The 17,131-nt window shown below is 40.2% G+C and overlaps 1 protein-coding gene across 4 annotated transcripts in view; it reads left to right on the top strand.

The window, feature by feature from the left end:
- Window positions 1-17,131, top strand: part of RMND1 (required for meiotic nuclear division 1 homolog) — a 40,048-nt gene that overhangs the window by 3,318 nt on the left and 19,599 nt on the right. For all 4 annotated transcript variants that reach the window (XM_037050352.1, XM_037050223.1, XM_037050404.1 and 1 more), the window contains 3 exons: window positions 1,397-1,911; window positions 8,501-8,609; window positions 16,184-16,259. In XM_037050352.1, the coding sequence (XP_036906247.1) occupies window positions 1,411-1,911; window positions 8,501-8,609; window positions 16,184-16,259 (686 nt within the window). In that variant the 5' untranslated portion in view covers window positions 1,397-1,410. The remainder of the gene's footprint in view (window positions 1-1,396; window positions 1,912-8,500; window positions 8,610-16,183; window positions 16,260-17,131) is intronic.

Raw genomic sequence — 17,131 nt, 5'->3', positions numbered from 1 at the left:
TGTTCTAGTTTTCAGCAAAGCCTGAGCATTTTTGCGTGTTGGACGCCTTAAATGCGGCGCCTCTGTCTTTCTCAGCAGAGGGACAGAGAAAACACACTTCTTGCTCATCCTTGTCCTTTTACTTTCTTTGTCTTGGTGCTTCACATAATCTCCACATGAAGGTAGTTTTTAGAGTTTGGAGGTAAGAAGTTCCTAGAAGAGAGTGGAAGAATCCAGGTCTGTGTAGACAAATTTTTTTATAAGAATTGTATTCTTTGAAATCCACTGATTCAACTGGCAGGGAATAGTACTAGTTAAAGGTGAACTATAATAATCTCATTGGACTAGGCTGAGATACGGAATTCCAACTTGCCAGCGTATTTTGGAAGCAACAGGTTCCACCGCCTAAGTATCACTGGGACTCATCCTTGTCCTCTTCCTTCTAACGGACGGAAGGTGGTACAGTGCAGTGGTTACAGGTGTTGTGTTTGGATTCGGAAAAGCCTGTGTTTTAATCACATCTCTGCAACTTGCTGACTGACCGGTAGTCTCTCTAAGCGTCAGTGTCCTGACCTGAGAAATGCCTTCTAGGGTAATTGTGAGGTGAACTGGAGCACTTGGTGCGTAGAAAGTTCTCAGTGAGTGATGTCTTTAGCCTCTCTCCAATCCTCTTCCACGTCATTACCAAACATACATTTCTCAGACGTACCTTTGACCGTGGGAGTCTCACATTTGAGAGCTCTGGCGTAAGCTCCCAACCTGCAGAAACTCTTCGGGATCCCTTGTGATCTGGCCACTCTTTCCTCTTCAGGCCTCCCCTGAAATTAGTACTGGATTGTCAGGTGAACAAAACTGTGTGCCTGGGTGTTTGATTTGCCCTCTGCCCTGTTGAGACCCAGTTCAAGTGTCACCTCTGAATTTGTCCAGCCCATGTCTTACCCCAGACACTCCTTGCCCTGGGACCCACAGTAATTTGTGTTACATATTCTTCCATTTTAGGGCTTATCATAGTAGTCTGTCTGGTTCCGCTGCTAGACTGCGAATTCTGAGATCATTGATTCATACCTGAATCCCCCGCACCTAATGTGTTATTTTTTGAAGAATTATTATTAATTGCCTACCACAGGCTTACTTTTAAAGAGCAAATTGTTTTATACTATGGAAAAGTGGCAGAAATACTCATATTTATATTTTAACCTTGGTGGGATTTTTGAGTTTTGTGTTTTGTTTTTTGCTAGACTCAGGTTAGGGCATATCTATTTTGCAGATATTTTTTACAGAAATATGCCTGTTACCTAGGAAAATAGGTATTTATTTTTATTGTGGACACTGTTACAGGTGTTCCCCTTTTGGCCCCCTTTATTATGTACTTTTCAAAACTCTTTCTAAACTTGATCTTTGAATTCTTGTTCTTTAGCTTGGGATGCAGCCATGTCAGCTGGACTTCTCAGGGCCCTGGCCAGGCCTCACTGTGTCTTATCAAAAGCCCATCGATGTCAACGAGTCATTCGTCGAACAGGAAAACTGCTTAAGGGATTTGAGAGTGCAGCACGTGGCACCTTGACAAGAAGTCAAAACTTGGATTTGTTCTTTCCTGTTACAGCAGCTCGTAGTCTGACTAAGTCCCAGATTCTGGAAATGAACCAGAACATATCAGACACAAACATATCCTCTGCATCGAACACTGCTTGTTGCCAAGATGAACAAGCGCACCTTCCAACCAGGAAGTCGGGTACTCACTGGAAGGTGACTCACAAACCAAATCTATTTGGTCTTCAGTGGTTTATAAAAATACTAGAGAGGCATTACTCATCTACAGCATCAGAAACGCTTGTTTCTAAACAAGACTTTCCGCAAATCAAGAGACCACTGAAAGGATCGAGGACCAGGCAGCCATCCAGGACCAACCTTCCAGTTCTGTCTGTGAACGAGGTAAAAATGTGCGGTGCGGGCCCTTCTGTTCCATAGTAGCCACCCACTCTTAAGCTGTAGATTGCACACAGCCTCGCCGCAGCATGAGGGAATTAGCAACCAGCTCCACAGTGTTTTCATCCACATCTTCGAGGCCAGTAGTAAAACTTGGTCTATCCAAAGGGAATCAAAATCCTAATTTTAAGAGTCTATGATACTTATAAAGACAAAATATAGGCAATTAAATAAAAATATAGTTGGTTTTTTTTTTAAGATTTTATTTATTTATATTTAGAGGGGAAGGAGAGAGGGAGAGAAACATCAATGTATGGTTGCCTTTCGTGCGTCCCCTGCTGGTAGTTGGCCTACAAGGAACCAGCCTGCAACCCAGGCATGTGCCCTGACTGGGAATCGAACCCTGATCCTCTGGTTCGCAGGCCCGCGCTCAATCCACTGAGCTACACCAGCCAGGGCAAAAATATAGTTTATAGAATGGTTAGTTATTGGCCCAAGGAAACTTTGAAAAAGAAGGCTAGTATTAAATCCAGTCTAGGAGTGGTACTATTAAAAAACACCCATTTGGGAAAAAAATGAAACTAGGAATTCTTTATTGAATTGACATTATTTTTCATAGCTGTGCAGACAGGTGAGCATTTATTAGTCCATGGTGATGGCATGGGAGGAGAGATGAAATGGCATTGCAAGGCCAAATCAAAAGGCTGGGGAAGGGGTTTTTTTTTTCTTTTTTTAAGATTTTATTTATTTTTAGAGAGAGGGGAAGGGAGGGAGGAAGAGAGGGAGAAGCATCAATGTGTGGTTACTTCTTGCATGCCCCCAACTGGAGACCTGGCCTGAGTGGGCACAAGCAACCCAGGCATGTGCCCTGACTGGGAATCGAACCTGCAGCTCTTTGGTTTGCAGGTTGGCATTCAATCCACTGAGCTATACCAGCCAGGGCAACGGGGAAAGGTCTTTGCTTTTTTATTCTTTGAAGGTTGGAGGAGGTATTTTCATTCACTTTACAAGGTATATGGGAATTTGTCAGCTGTGAATGATAAATGATAAATATTTAGGGTAAGGGTCAAGCCCTTTGTTAACTTTATTATCTTGCATAATGCCTAGAACTGTTGCCTTATACTTAATAAGTGTATATTAAGTTGTAAAGGATGGAAAAGAAGCAAAGAAGTTTTTATGTCTGTGTACCTCAACATTTAAAATAGGAATGTTGATCCCTAGCTGCTGTGGCTCAGTGGATTGAGTACCAGCCGGAGAAGCAAAGGGTCACTGGTTCGATTCACAATCAGGGCACATACCTGGGTTGTGGACTAGGTCCCCAGAAGGGGGTGCGTGAGAGGCAACCACACATTGGTGTTTCTCTCCCTCCCTTCCCCTCTAAAGATAAATAAATAAAATCTTAAAAAATAAAAATAGGAATGTAAAATGTTTAAAACTTGATCGGGCCTGCTCAATCCATCAGAAAACAGGTAGCGTGTCTGTCTAAACTGAGTAGACCCTAAGCATGTTTAATTTTGTTGTATTTTTTTACTTCCTTTGAAAAGATGTGCATACCATCATCGCTTACCTTCAGGTTATGAAGTTAAGCACCAATGAGTGATTTTTTATTTTGGATTCTAGGTTTATTTAAATTCGCGTATGGTTTCTCCGAACCCAGGATATAAAGGACTGGAGAGGTGCGTATGCACTGCTCTCACCATTTCTTCCTCCAAGCTCCTGATTTTTTCTGTTGTATTGTTTAGATTTGTGATAGTCCAGGAAATTCATCATCTCAGTGACTGAGATGAAATTACGGGTAAAAACCTGCACCCGCAGCGCATACAGCAAGAGGACGATAGCTGCCTGCTTTCTTTTGTTGCATCTCGCAGCAGTGCCTCACCCAGTTTCTTACGGAGATGCTGACGAGGACGAAGGTGCCACCTTTTCTTTAGTTGTCAGTTGTAAACTACCAAAAAGGCATTATTTCTCTGCGCTATTCTTATACTTGGAAGACTCTTCCTCAATTCCATTTTTTATTTTTCTTTTTTAAGATTTTTTTATGCTTCCATGAAAGGATTTGAAGCAGATTTTCAAAATTTAATACAATTTCAAATGATATAATAAAAGCATTACCTTTACAATAGAGCAAAACAATCGACACGAACAGAGAAATACATGTTATCAAGCACCTGGTATGAATAACTCATTCAGTTGAACATGGAGTTCTGAGAAGCCCAATGATTAAAGAAAGAAGGAAGTCCTCCTGGGTCATATATTTCTTGTTGCCTGGTGGGGCGGGGGGAGAAGGAAAACATTAAAATGTCTTGCAAGAAATAACTTCCTCCCTCCTGACATTTAAGGAGTCATTTATATCCTAGGTCCTTTATATAGGAGAGATCATGTAACATAATGGATGTGACTTCAGTTGGAGTTTTGCAGAAACAGAAAAAAATACGGTTTCTCTCTAAAAGCCCAGGAAAATATTAGACAGACTTACATTTCTAAAAGCCTTTCTAGAGTGATCTGAGATAAAATAATTTTGGAACATTGTTTTCTGGTGATGTTACTTTGCATAGGCGAACACAGTCTTGAGGTGTGACCAGGTACTTGCTCCCTGGGACTGAAGACTGCCCCAGATGCAGGGCCCCTGGGTCTCTGCGCAGGTGGCATGGGGCTGGCGAATCCATTGTGACACTTAGCCCTGTCTGCCCCTCTGGTTCGAGACAGGGAGGGACTGTCTTTTGTACCAGAAAGGGGGCATGATTTGTCTCATTCCCCGCAAGTGCTCCTGAGCTCGCCCACTTTCCTCTGCCACACAGTGTGCCCTCAGAAGTGACGGGATGAGGTCCAGTCCCCTCTCTGTCAGAATCAGCTCTGCCCGGTCCTATTGGCAAAAGTCATAACTTACTAAAATATTCATCCCCCTTGCGTTGGCTCGTAATTGATCCCACAACGCCCGTGCAGCCGGGCATGTCCTGTCTCTCAGGAGTAGAATGCCGGAGCGTGGGGAGTGCCACTCCCAGCTGCCCAAGCCAAGCCCTGCACGAGTGGGGACTGCTGGACTGACCGCCCGAGGTTGGCTTTCCCATGAACCCCCACAGTGTGTTGTGAATTCAACTGGTGGGTTGTTGATTTTTTATTAATGCAATAGAAAAGGAAGTATAGGAATGCCATACAAATGGTAAAGGTAAGAAATACTAGGGAAGCTTTGTGTCAGTCCTTGGTGTGTATGCATATATGTATGTATGCACTGTGTATGTGAAATGATTTCTCACTGTAGATTGCAGTCAAAAAGCTAAAATAAAGCATTATACCAATAACATAAAATGTATCTATGTTAATAACATTCACCTACAATGTGTACATAACAGAAAAAGCATGCATTTTTCCCTGTGTAACATACAAGCAAATTTCTGTAGTGCACTAATGTTCTTCAGTCATAGAATGTGAAAAAAATAAACTTTCCTCTTTATGCGAAGTGTTCCATCAGCACACATGATGCTCTAAAACAAGAATCATATATAGATTTCTAGCCCCATCTGCTGGAACATGTTTTTGCTGGCCAGGGTGAAAAAAACAAAAACACATGCTGAAAATTCTGTGGTTTTCTTGGCTTTCGGTTGTTTTGTTTTAACATTTTAAAATAGAAAGGCCTAAATTTACTTCTCAAGTCCAATGACTATTTTGGTTGCTTTGGCACATTTATTTAAGAATAAATTGTTGACCCCATTTTAAAACTTTAAATTTGTGCTATATGTGTATATGTATAAAATGCTTACTAGGTAATAATTCACTGTAAAAAATTAAGAAAGACATGTATGAAAATGAACATCTCATAAAGTTGCAACACCTTTGATTACCAGGGGAGAAATGGAAAAACAAGACACTCCATCATCCCCTTTTCCTTTAGTAAATGGATTTAAATACAGTCTTGAAATTTAAAAGCAAAAGAAATAAAACCATAAAACAGATATGTCTTCCAAGTCCAATTGAAAAGCTTTCTGAGTCATTTATTAATAGAAGAAGCCATAACTTAAACAGAGATTCAGATTCAAGTCTAAGGATGCGGAAAGTAGTGTGGTAAGCCACATACGCCGTGTGACATTGGCCAGGACTTTGAGCCAGACTAAATAGGACGTGGTGAGAAGGAAGTGGGACAATCTTCAGAAAATCTGCAAAGAAGATCTTTGGAATGGCTAGGCGAAAAACAGATTGTGTTTTAAAATTTATTTATAATCTGACTATTTGGAGCTCAGAATACATTTTGTCATGAAAGTGATGATTAAACGCTTTGCCTTGCCCCATTTTTGAGAGTGCAAAATAGTATAAATTTTCAGCACAGGTGGTCAGTATCTGGTAAGTGTCAAGGGGTGAGGGGTGGAGCAGGTGAGACAGTAGGGAGCCGGAAGAACTGCATGGGCTGGAGAGCCCAGGCCCCTTCCTCAACCCTAGTCTATTTCCCCTTGATCAAAAGATGTGGGTTTTAACTATTGATTATGGATAGTTAATTCAGATCTTAAAACCACTGTGTGAGTCACCTCGAGTTGGGCAGTCCTCAGGCAGCAAGCTTACAATTCTGATTCTAGAGACAGTCAGGCTCTGCCATTTGCAGTTGTTAGGAAAAGATCCCCCACGGAAAGCTCTGGGCCTTCTCCTTCCCCCCTTCCTTCTTTGTCTCCTGCGCGTCCCACTCCAGCCCAAACAAACTAAGCGTGTCAGCTTTGTCAGTCACCGAAGGCATTCTGACGTCCAGCCTCATGTACTGTGCTTTTGCTTAGCGAACTTCAGGAAATTTGTCTAGTCTTCAAGAGCAGGACCAGCCTACTGTGGCCTTCCGTACCTGGCCTGCCGCCTCTTAAGAGGATTCCTTTCTGTCGGCAGCTTAATCTCATTTCCTGTCAGCTCCTTTTAACTTTATGGACCCTTAAAAGAACAAACAGTACTGGCAATTCTAAACCTTATGTGCATAGCTAACAGACTCCTAGGTCCAGTAAGTGTGCTTTGGCTGTATGGATCCATGTGATCGTTTTTCTACGCTCCTGTGACCGTGGGCATCAGCTTCACTGGACAAAGAGGGCGATACATCGGTCCATGCTCACCACGAACAGCAGCTTCAGCTTTGTGCGGCCTGTAATTGTTCAATTGAATTAAAATCATTTTGCTTAAGAGGAGATACTTGATCACTTCTAGGTTTTTCAGTTTGTGAGTATCCTCCAGTCCTCGGTGAATACCTCTGCTACTTTCTGAACCGCACATTAGAACTAACAGGTTGAAGAAAAGGCAAAGGAGGGTTAGGCCATTTCTTGAGAAAGGGCCCGGAGTTAAGTTGCAAAAGTGGGAAGAAACAAGGAATTAATATACTGCACTCCTTGAATTTCATACTAGGAATGGACCAGACAGGGAAGGGATTCAGGAGCAGAGATGAGTCAATCCCAGGAGTAAATTTGGATTTAGTGACTCTCAAACCTCTTTTGACCAATGATGGGCCAAAGCCCCATATATGTCAAAGAATAGAATCAGTAATGTTCTGATCAACAGATACGAAACACAAAATTATGAGCATGTGAATATTCAGATGTAAGTTACTTGACTGTTTAGCCTCTGTAAACTTTGATGGTTTAATAACTATAAGAAATGTTAAACACTATGCCAGTCGTGGCTCAAAGCCATTGTCATCCATCAGCTCGTTTAAACGTACAACAACCCTATATAAAGTGGGCATTACTGTTATCTTGATGTTCTTAACTCTGTGAATGAACTCTTAGCGCCTGTGCCAACAGCTTTTGAATTTTGTTGACCACATCCCAAAGTGAGAAATATATTTTATATGTCCATGGTGACCATATATACATACTTAGACATATCTACGTGACAGAAAACTTCATAAAATAAAACTTATCTTTACTATGAAAGATGTACTCTAGTATTTTTTAGAGCTCGTTTAGGCCACTAAATTGATAGCAGGACTCAGTAATGGGTTATGACATGCAGTTTGGCACACACTGCACTGTGACGTACTCCTAAACCATGAATGTTCACACGTGCACACAGCCGAGACTCAGTGCAGGAACCGAAGCACTAACCAAACCTGGATGCTGTCTCAGATTGACAGACTTTTTGTTTAATATCAACCACGGTAAAAGTTTGGTAATTCCTTTGTAGATTGAGAGTAATCTCTGCTTTTACAGTACAAGGCCAGCAACAAGCTATTAAGTGACCCTAAATAATAATGTTACTGTGAAAAATACCATGGAAAATCAGGGGTGGGGAGACTTTTTAACCATCATTTCATTCAGGCACCTATATGATGCTTTCCTCCTCTGTGTCTTTTGCTCTGTCTGTACTTGAAACACTAGCAGGTGGGGGGAAGCTTTCCTTTCAGCATAGCCTATTCGGGTTTTTTGGCCTGCAGGAGCAAATTCTTTCATAGATTCAGCTGCATTCTATCTCCCTGTTGCTACTTTTCTTCTCATCCTTAATATACCTTTTCTATGAGCCTTTGAAATGTCTGAAAAAATACTGTCTTTGCAAAACGGAGCCCTGTAAGGTGGACAGCAACCATTGCAAACACTCCAGCCACTTGCTAACTTGTGTCATGCTAATCTCGCTGAAACAGGACCTGATGCACTGCACAGCGTTTGCAACTGCGGACGAATATCACCTTGGCACTCTTTCTCAAGACCTGACTTCTCACGGATATGTCGAAGTGACAAGCTTGCCTAGAGGTACATCTTCTTGAACCTGGGGCCAAGTATGTTAAAGTGCATTAGAAAATAATTTTCCTGTGATACTGTTTGAAATATGCATGTGCTTAAATTTCATTTGCTATTTAAGGGATTGCATCATAAAAGTGGTGTTGAACCTCTTTGTACAAACGACATACAAAAACAAGAAAATTTAGAGGACTTAGTTCTCAGATTAAAATCAGTAAGATCCATTAGGCTGTATAACATCACTAGTACCTACTTGGAATGGTCGAAGGCCATGACACTTCATTTCCGGTCGCATTAAAAAGTTGTTTTAGTATTACTGAAGAACCAAAAAGTTGATAGAAATGTTGGGCAGAGCCTTTTAAGAAAAACTTACCAGTGTAATTCAGTACTTTAAGAAAAATAATTAAAAGATAAACATAATATTAAAATGGACTTAACTGAGGAGATTAGAATAGCATCAGAAGGATTCTTGAGAAAATAGCCTACATTATTAAAAAATAAGTAACTTGGAACACTTTGATGAAAATTCACAGAGTTACCTCAAAGTAGCAAAAACAGTAGGTTGAAAACCCTCCTGCTACATAGAAAATTCTTAAAAGTTGTTGACCTCAGAAGAAATAGTTGAAATGTCATTTTGCCTTTTCAGCCTTGATGATCTGAACAGACTGTTTGCTATATTTGGTGGCAAAAACAGACATAATTGACTTAGAAAAACAGAGCTGTGTCCAGGGCCCCTAAGATGGAAAATTGGCCTTGGCAATCAGGCCGCGTGGCCTGCGCACTGCACAGGTGGGGGCTTTGTGGACCATTCTCACTGCTGAGTCTTCCATTTCCATTGACGGTGCTCTTGCCTACGTAGGTAAGGGAAGTTTGAGTTCCACCAGAAAAGGTAGTTTAGGATTTAGTCTCGATCCACATCCTCCAGCCTCTATTAGGAATTCTGAAATTTTGAGGATCTTAATCTGAGGTTAAGTAAATATATACTTTTTCACAAACAGAAGAAAGGGCAACCGTAGAGCATCCTGACAAGGAAATCCGAGACCATACCACTGAATCCCACAGAATTCCTACCGTACAAGTTCACCCTACAAAGACAGCTAGCAAAGCAGAACATCAGAAAGTGCAGAAACAAACAAAAAAACTCACCTAAAATAGGGAGACAAAAAGCCCCTGCAATCAAAAGGAATGTAAGACTCCCTACTCAAACAGCTAAATGAAAAGCAGGTAAGCAAACTATCAGATATAGAATTCAAAATAATGGTAATAAGGATGCCCAAGGAACTGAGTGAGAACTACAACAGTATGAAAAAGGAAATAGAAACTATAAACAAAAACCAGGAAGAAATGAAAAATATAATTTCGGAAATAAAAACCACAGTAGAAGGAGTTACAAGCAAGTGGGATATAGCAGAGCACCAAATTAGTGAGCTGGAAGACAAGGTAGAAAGAAGCACCCAGGTAGAGCAGCTGCACAAAAAAAGACTCAAAAATATGAACATAGTTTAAGGGAACTTCTAAGATAATATGAAATGCAACAACATTCGAATCATAGGAATACCAGAAGGAGAGGCAAAGAAACAAGGGATAGAAACCCGGTTTGAAAAAATAATGACAGAAAACTTTCTGAACCTAGAGAGGGAAAAAAACACACAAGTTGAGGAAGCACAGAGGGTCCCAATCAAGATGAACCCAAAGACACCTACTCCAAGATACACCGTAATTAAAATGCCAAGTTTTAAAGACAAAGAGAAAATCTTAAAGGCAACAGGGGAGAAACCAGAGGTAACACAAAGGAGTTCCCATAAGGCTAGCAGCTGATTTCTCAACAGACGCATTCCAGTCCAGGAGAAAATGGCAACGAATATTCCAAGTAATGAAAAACAAAGGCCTGCAACCGAGACTGCTCTACCCAGCAAGGCTCCCAATTGAAATGGAAGGCAAAATAAGGAGCTTCCTCAACAAAAGGTGGCTGAAAAAGTATACCTTCACCAAACCAGCTTTCTAAGATGTGCTAAAGGGTCTACTATAAGAAGAGAAAGGAAAAGAGTGAGAGAGGAACGCAGGTAAAAAGGGGGGACAATCAGCCCTGGCTGGTGTAGCTCAGTGGATTGAGCGCGGGCCTGCGAACCACACTATCGCGGTTCAATTCCCAGTCAGGGCACATGCCTGGGTTGCAGGCCAGTTCCCAGCGGGGGACTCACAAGAGGCAACCATACACTGATACTTCTCTCCTCTCTTTCCCTTCCCCTCTAAAGATAAATAAATAAAATCTTTTTTTTAAAAAAAGGGGGGGACAATCAGTAATAACCTTAGATGTTAATGGATTAAATACATAGAGTAGCTGAGTGAATAAGAAAACATGACCTATACATATGCTGCCTACAAGAGGCTGACCTCAGAACAAAAGACCTACGCAAACTGAAAGCAAAGTGTTGGAAAAAATATTCCAAGAGAATGGACGGGGAAAAAAAGCTGGGTTAGCAATACTCATATCAGACAAAATAGACTTCAAAGCAAGGGCCGTAAAGAGAAACCCAGAAGGGCACTTTGTAATACTCAAGGAAAGAATCCATCAAGAAGACATAAGCATTGCAAACATATATGCACCCAATATAGGAGCACCCAAATATGTAAAGAAAATCTTAGAGGACTTCAAGAAAGATATCAACAGCAATACACTTATACTAAGGGATTTTAACGCCCCACTGTCAAAACTGGGTATATCTTCTAAACAGGATATTGTGGAACTGAATGACGCATTAGATCAAATGGACATAACAAATACATATAGAGAGAACCTTCCATCCCGAAGAAGCAAAGTATTCATTCTTTTCAAATGCACATGGAACATTTTCAAAAATAGACCACAATAGGACAAAAAACAAACCTCAACAAATTCAAGAAAATTGAAATCATATCAAGCATGTTCTCTGACCACAAGGGACTGAAACTAGAAACCAACCTCAAGGAAAAAAATTCAAAAACATTCAAATGCATAGAGATTGAATAGCATGCTATTAAACAATGAATGAGTCAATAATGGGATGAAGGAAGAAATCAAAAAGTCTCTGGAAACAAATGAAAATGAACACACAACAGTCCAAAGCTTATGGGACACAGCAAAGGCTGTCCTGAGAGGGAGGTTCATAGCAATACAGGCCTACCTGAAAAAGATAGAAACATTTCAAATAAACAACCCAACCCTACAATTACAAGAAGTAGAGGAACAACAACCAAAGCCCAGAGTGAGTAGAAGAAAAGAAATAACCAAGATCAGAGCAGAGGTAAGTGACATAGAGACTAAAACAACAATCCAAAGGATGAGTGAATCCAGGAGCTGATTCTTTGAAAAAATAAACAAAATTGACAAGCCTTTAAGCAGATTCATCAAGGAAAAAAAACCCAAATAAACAAAATCAGAAATTAAAGAGGAGAAATTACAACTCATAACAGAGATACAAACCATTATAAGAAATTACTATGAACAACTATATACCAAGAGATTTGAAAACCAGGGTGAAATGAACAAATTTCTAGAAAAATATAATCTCCCAACTGAATGAAGAAGAAGCAGAAAGCCTGAACAGACCAATTACAGCTGATAAAATTGAAGCAGTAATAAAAAAACTCCCAGCACACAAAAGCCTTAGACCAGATGGTTTCACAGGAGAATTTTACAAAACATTTAAAGAAGAGCTAACCTTTATCCTTCTCAGACTACTCAAAAAAATCCAAGAAGAGGGAAGAGATTCCCAAACTCTTCTTACAAAGCCAGCAGCACCCTAATTCCAAAACCAGATAAAGATACAACAAAAAAAGAGAAGCTATTGCCCTGCCTGGTGTAGCTCAGTGGATTGAGCGTGGGCCTGCGAATCACACGATCGCATTTCGATTCCCACACAGGGCACATGCCTGGGTTGCAGGCCAGTTCCCAGCAGGGGACTCACAAGAGGCAACTATACATTGATATTTCTCTCCTTCTCTCCTTCCCTTCCTCTTTAAAGATAAATAAATAAAAAATATTTTTTTAAAAAAGAGAAGCTATTGGCCAGTATTGCTGATGAACATAGATGGCAAAATCCTCAACAAAATATTGGCAAACTGCATCCAGCAATACTTTAAAAAGACCATGCATCATGATCAAGTGGGATTCATCCCAAGGATGCAAGGACTGTACAACATTCATGAATCAGTAAATGTAATACATCACATAAACAAAACAAAAGACAAAAATCACATGATCATATCAAGAAAAGCAGAGAAAGCATTTGATAAGGGACAGCACCCATTTATGATAAAAACACTCAGCAAAGTGGAGTAGAAGAAGCATACTTCAACATGATAAAGGCCATATATGAGAAACCTACAGCCAGCATCATACTCAACAGGCAAAAACTAAAAAGCTTTCCCACTAAGATCAGGAATGAGACAGGATGTCTGTTTTCACCACTTCTATTCAATATAGTATTGAAAGTCCTAGCCACAGCAATGAGACAAGAAAAAGAAATAAAAGGCCTCCAAATTGGAAAGGAAGAAGTAAAACTGTCACTGTTTGCAGACGATATGATGGTGTACGTAGAAAATCCTACAGACTCCACCCAAAAACTATTCAAATTTGCAAAACAGCAGGGTTCAAACAATATTCAGAAATCTAATGCATTTTTATATACCAACAAGGAAATACCAGAATCAGAAATCAAGAAAAAAATCCCACTTGCTATAGCAACAAGGAAAGCAAAGTACCTACGAATGAACCTTACCAAGGAGGTGAAAGACTTCTACTCAGAAAACTACATAACACTGAAGAAAGAAATTAAGGAAGACATAAATAAATGGAAGCATATACTGTGTTCATAGATTAGAAGAATCAACATCAAAATATCCATATTATCCAAAGCAGTTTATAGATTCAGTGCAATCCTTATTAAAATACCAATGACATATTTCACAGATATAGAATAAACGTTTAAAAAATTCATATGGAACTCTAAACAATTCTGAATAGCCACAGAAATTTTGTGAAAGAAGAACAAAGTAGGAGGGATCACAATACCTGATATCAAACTACCTTACAAGGCCACTGTAATCAAAACAGTATGATAGTGGCATAAGAATAGACACATAGACAAATGGAACAGAATAGAAAGCCCGGAAATAAATCCAAATCTTTATGGTCAATTAGTATTCAGCAAGGGGACAGAGGCATAAACTGAAGTAAAAATAGCCTCATCAAGAAATGGTGTTGGGACATCTGGACAGGTACATGAAAAAAAATGAAACTTGACCACCAACTTAACACCATACACAAAAATTGAAGATGGATAAAAGACTTAAATATAAGTCATGGCACCATAAAAGTCCTAGAGGAGAACATAGAAAAATCTCAGATATTCCACCCAGCAATATTTTCACCAATATGTCCCCTAGAGGAAGAGACATAAAGGAAATAATAAATAAGATCTCATCAAAATAAAAAGCTTCTGCATATCTAAAGAAAATAGCATTAGAAGGAGGAGGGAGCCCTGGCTGGTGTGGCTCAGTGGATTGAGTGCCAGCTTGTGAACCAAGGGGTCACTGGTTCGATTCCCAGTCAGGGCACATGCCTGGGTTGTGGGCCATGTCCCCAGTCAGGGGCATGCAAAAGGCAACCACACATTGATGTTACTCTTCCTCTCTTTAAAAAAGAAAATGAGGAGGGAACCAACTGTATGGGAAAACGTATTTGCAGATGATACCTCAGACAAGGGTTTGACATCCAAAATACATAAAGAACTCACGACTCCACTCCAGGAAGACAAGCAACCCAATTAAAAAATGAGCAAAAGACTTGAACAGACACTTCAAGAAGGATATACAAAGGGCCCATAAACATATGAAAAGACGCTCAACATCACTGGTCATCAGAGACATGCAAATTAAAACCACAGTGAAATACCACTTCACACTGGTGAGTGGCCATCATAAACAAATCAACAAGTGTTGGAGAGGTTGGAGAGAAAAGGGAACCTAGAGCACTGTTGGTGGGAATGCAGACTGGTGTAGCCACTGTGGAAAACAGTATGGAATTTCCTCAGAAAACTAAAAATGGGACTCCTTTTTGACCTGGGAATACCACTATCAGGATTATGCCCTAAGGATCCTGAAACACCAGTTCAAAGGAACCTGTGCACCCCAATGTTCATAGCAGCACAATTCAAAATAACCAACTGCTGGAAGCAGCGTAAGTGCCCATCAGTAAATGAGTGATCAAAAAATGATGGTACATTTACACAATGGAATACACAGCAGAAAGAAAGGAGCTCCTACCCTTCGCAAAAGCAGGGATGGATCTGGAGAGCATTATGCTAAGTGAAATGAGCCAAGTGGTGAAAGAGAACTACCATATTATCTCACATATAAGTGGAACCTAACCAACAAAACAAACAAGCAAGCGAAATAGAACCGGAAACATTGAAATAAAGGATAGTCTGACAGACAGTAACCCAAGAGGAGGAGTGAAAGGAATAACAGGGGATAATGGAGGGGGGCCCATCGAGAAGCATTTATGAAGGACACATGGACAAAGCCAAAGGAGGTGGGGGGGGCAGGGGAACCTGGTGGGGTAAAAATGGAGACAGTTGTACTTGAACAACAATAGAGAAATTATATATATACTTTTTATATATTAATACTAGTATATTTATTGATATATTAACATACTTATAATTTATAGTATAGAATATTTATATACTTATAACATACTATTATAAAAGTAGCTTATTGAACATTTGTATATTAATATATATTTAATAATATTCAAGTGTTAACAGATGGCTACAGTAGTAGTTCTCATAATTAACTTTGAAGTGGTCAGTAGCTTTGTTTCGGTATATTTTCTGTTACCCACAATTTCCACAGTTAATTTAAAATTCAGCAAGATTCGTATTTTGAGAATTATAAATAAGATGGTGTTTAAAGTATGAGACTATACTAATGGTTCTTTACCTTTTATCTTAAATTAATTTTGTAGAAAGAAATTTACTGCTTAGACCTTGGTTATATTAAAACTAAAACTTGAATAATTACTTACTACTGGTAATTACTGAATCAAAATGGGTCCAAAGGAGCAGTTTGAAATAGCACAGTAACAGTTCCACAGGTTGTTGAATGTTTTGTACAAGTAATTTCGTGTGGCCTTCTCATGTTCATACGTTAAGTACATTCAGAAACCTTGGGAGGAAGCTGGACAGTGTGTTGGGCGTGCCTCGTGCATATGAAGAAATGATCATGAGTTCTTTTTTTTTAAAGATTTTTTATTTATTTATTTATCTTTTAGAGGGGAAGGAGAGGGAGAGAAACATCAATGTATGGTTGCCTTTCGTGTGTCCCCTGCTGGGAGTTGGCCTGCAGGGAACTGGCCTGCAACCCAGGCATGTGCCCTGACTGGGAATCGAACCGCGATTCTCTGGTTCGCAGGCCCGCACTCAATCCACTGAGCTACACCAGCCAGGGCTGATCATGAGTTCTTGATTAGAAGTTTATAGGTACCTCTTAACTCTTGTGTCACCTCGTGACATGGTGTTTCAGTGAGTTTTTTTAAATCACAGATGCAGCAAATATTTTAGTGATGGGTGTGGAAAATTCTGCAAAAGAAGGTGATCCCGGAATAATGTTCTTCTTCAGGTAAGACAAGAAAAAAAGACCACTGGGAGGTGGCCCCTGGTCAGGTAATGTGATCCCTAAAGGTGCAGGCATCCGTTTATTCCCAACAGTAACGGGGTTCAAAATGTGTGATTCAAATTTAGCCTTTGATTCTAATTATATCTGGGAGGGTTTGTCAGTTTAAGAATCTTCTGATAAATCTTGTAAAATAATTTTTAAAACCAGTAAATAATCTTCCCCTGGCTTGTCTCAATTTATAAATCTGGATTTGCTTTTCCCAAGTATAGGTAAAGCATCCTATTTTCTGTTCATCTTCTGTGCCCCTTCATTATCAGACTCAGGATGCCTGCCCTGCTATCTTTTCTTTCCTCTCTGCCTGGAGATCTTTAGCTTACGCTTTTGCTCACTTTTGTCGGTTATTGTCAATCAGTCAATAATTAATGAAAGTTTACATTTTTTCCCCAAGAACATGACAGTAATTCTCATTTTTTCAACTACAGTTTACACTTGACATTATTTTGTATTTGTTCCCTATGTATGAAATTTTACGTTCTTCTTTTCAAGCTAAGTCTTTGGAACCCAGTGTGTGGTTTATACTACAGCATCTCTCCATTTGAACCAGGCATGTGCCTAGTGCTCGGTGGCCACATTGGGCTTCTGCGCTTCCTGACGCAGAGCCCGGCTCCAGGCAGAGGGTTCACGGTTCCCCAGGCCTCCCGTCTGCCTAGCAGTGACTCAGCATCAGAACCCTGCCTGTGGCTGCGTACCTCTTGGATCCACATCCTGAGCCTGTATGCTGGCCTGTTGCAACAACTTCCTGCCTGGTCTCCTGCCTGTCTTCTCACCCCACCACCAGTCTGTCTGTCTGTCTGTCTGTCTGTCTGTTACAGGCA

Source organism: Sturnira hondurensis, unplaced genomic scaffold, assembly GCF_014824575.4.
Source record: "Sturnira hondurensis isolate 20B ecotype Veracruz unplaced genomic scaffold, ASM1482457v3 Scaffold0000167, whole genome shotgun sequence".
Lineage (NCBI taxonomy): Eukaryota > Metazoa > Chordata > Mammalia > Chiroptera > Phyllostomidae > Sturnira > Sturnira hondurensis.
Note: the sequence above shows the minus strand (reverse complement) of the source record. Positions and strands in the feature narration are given on the sequence as shown.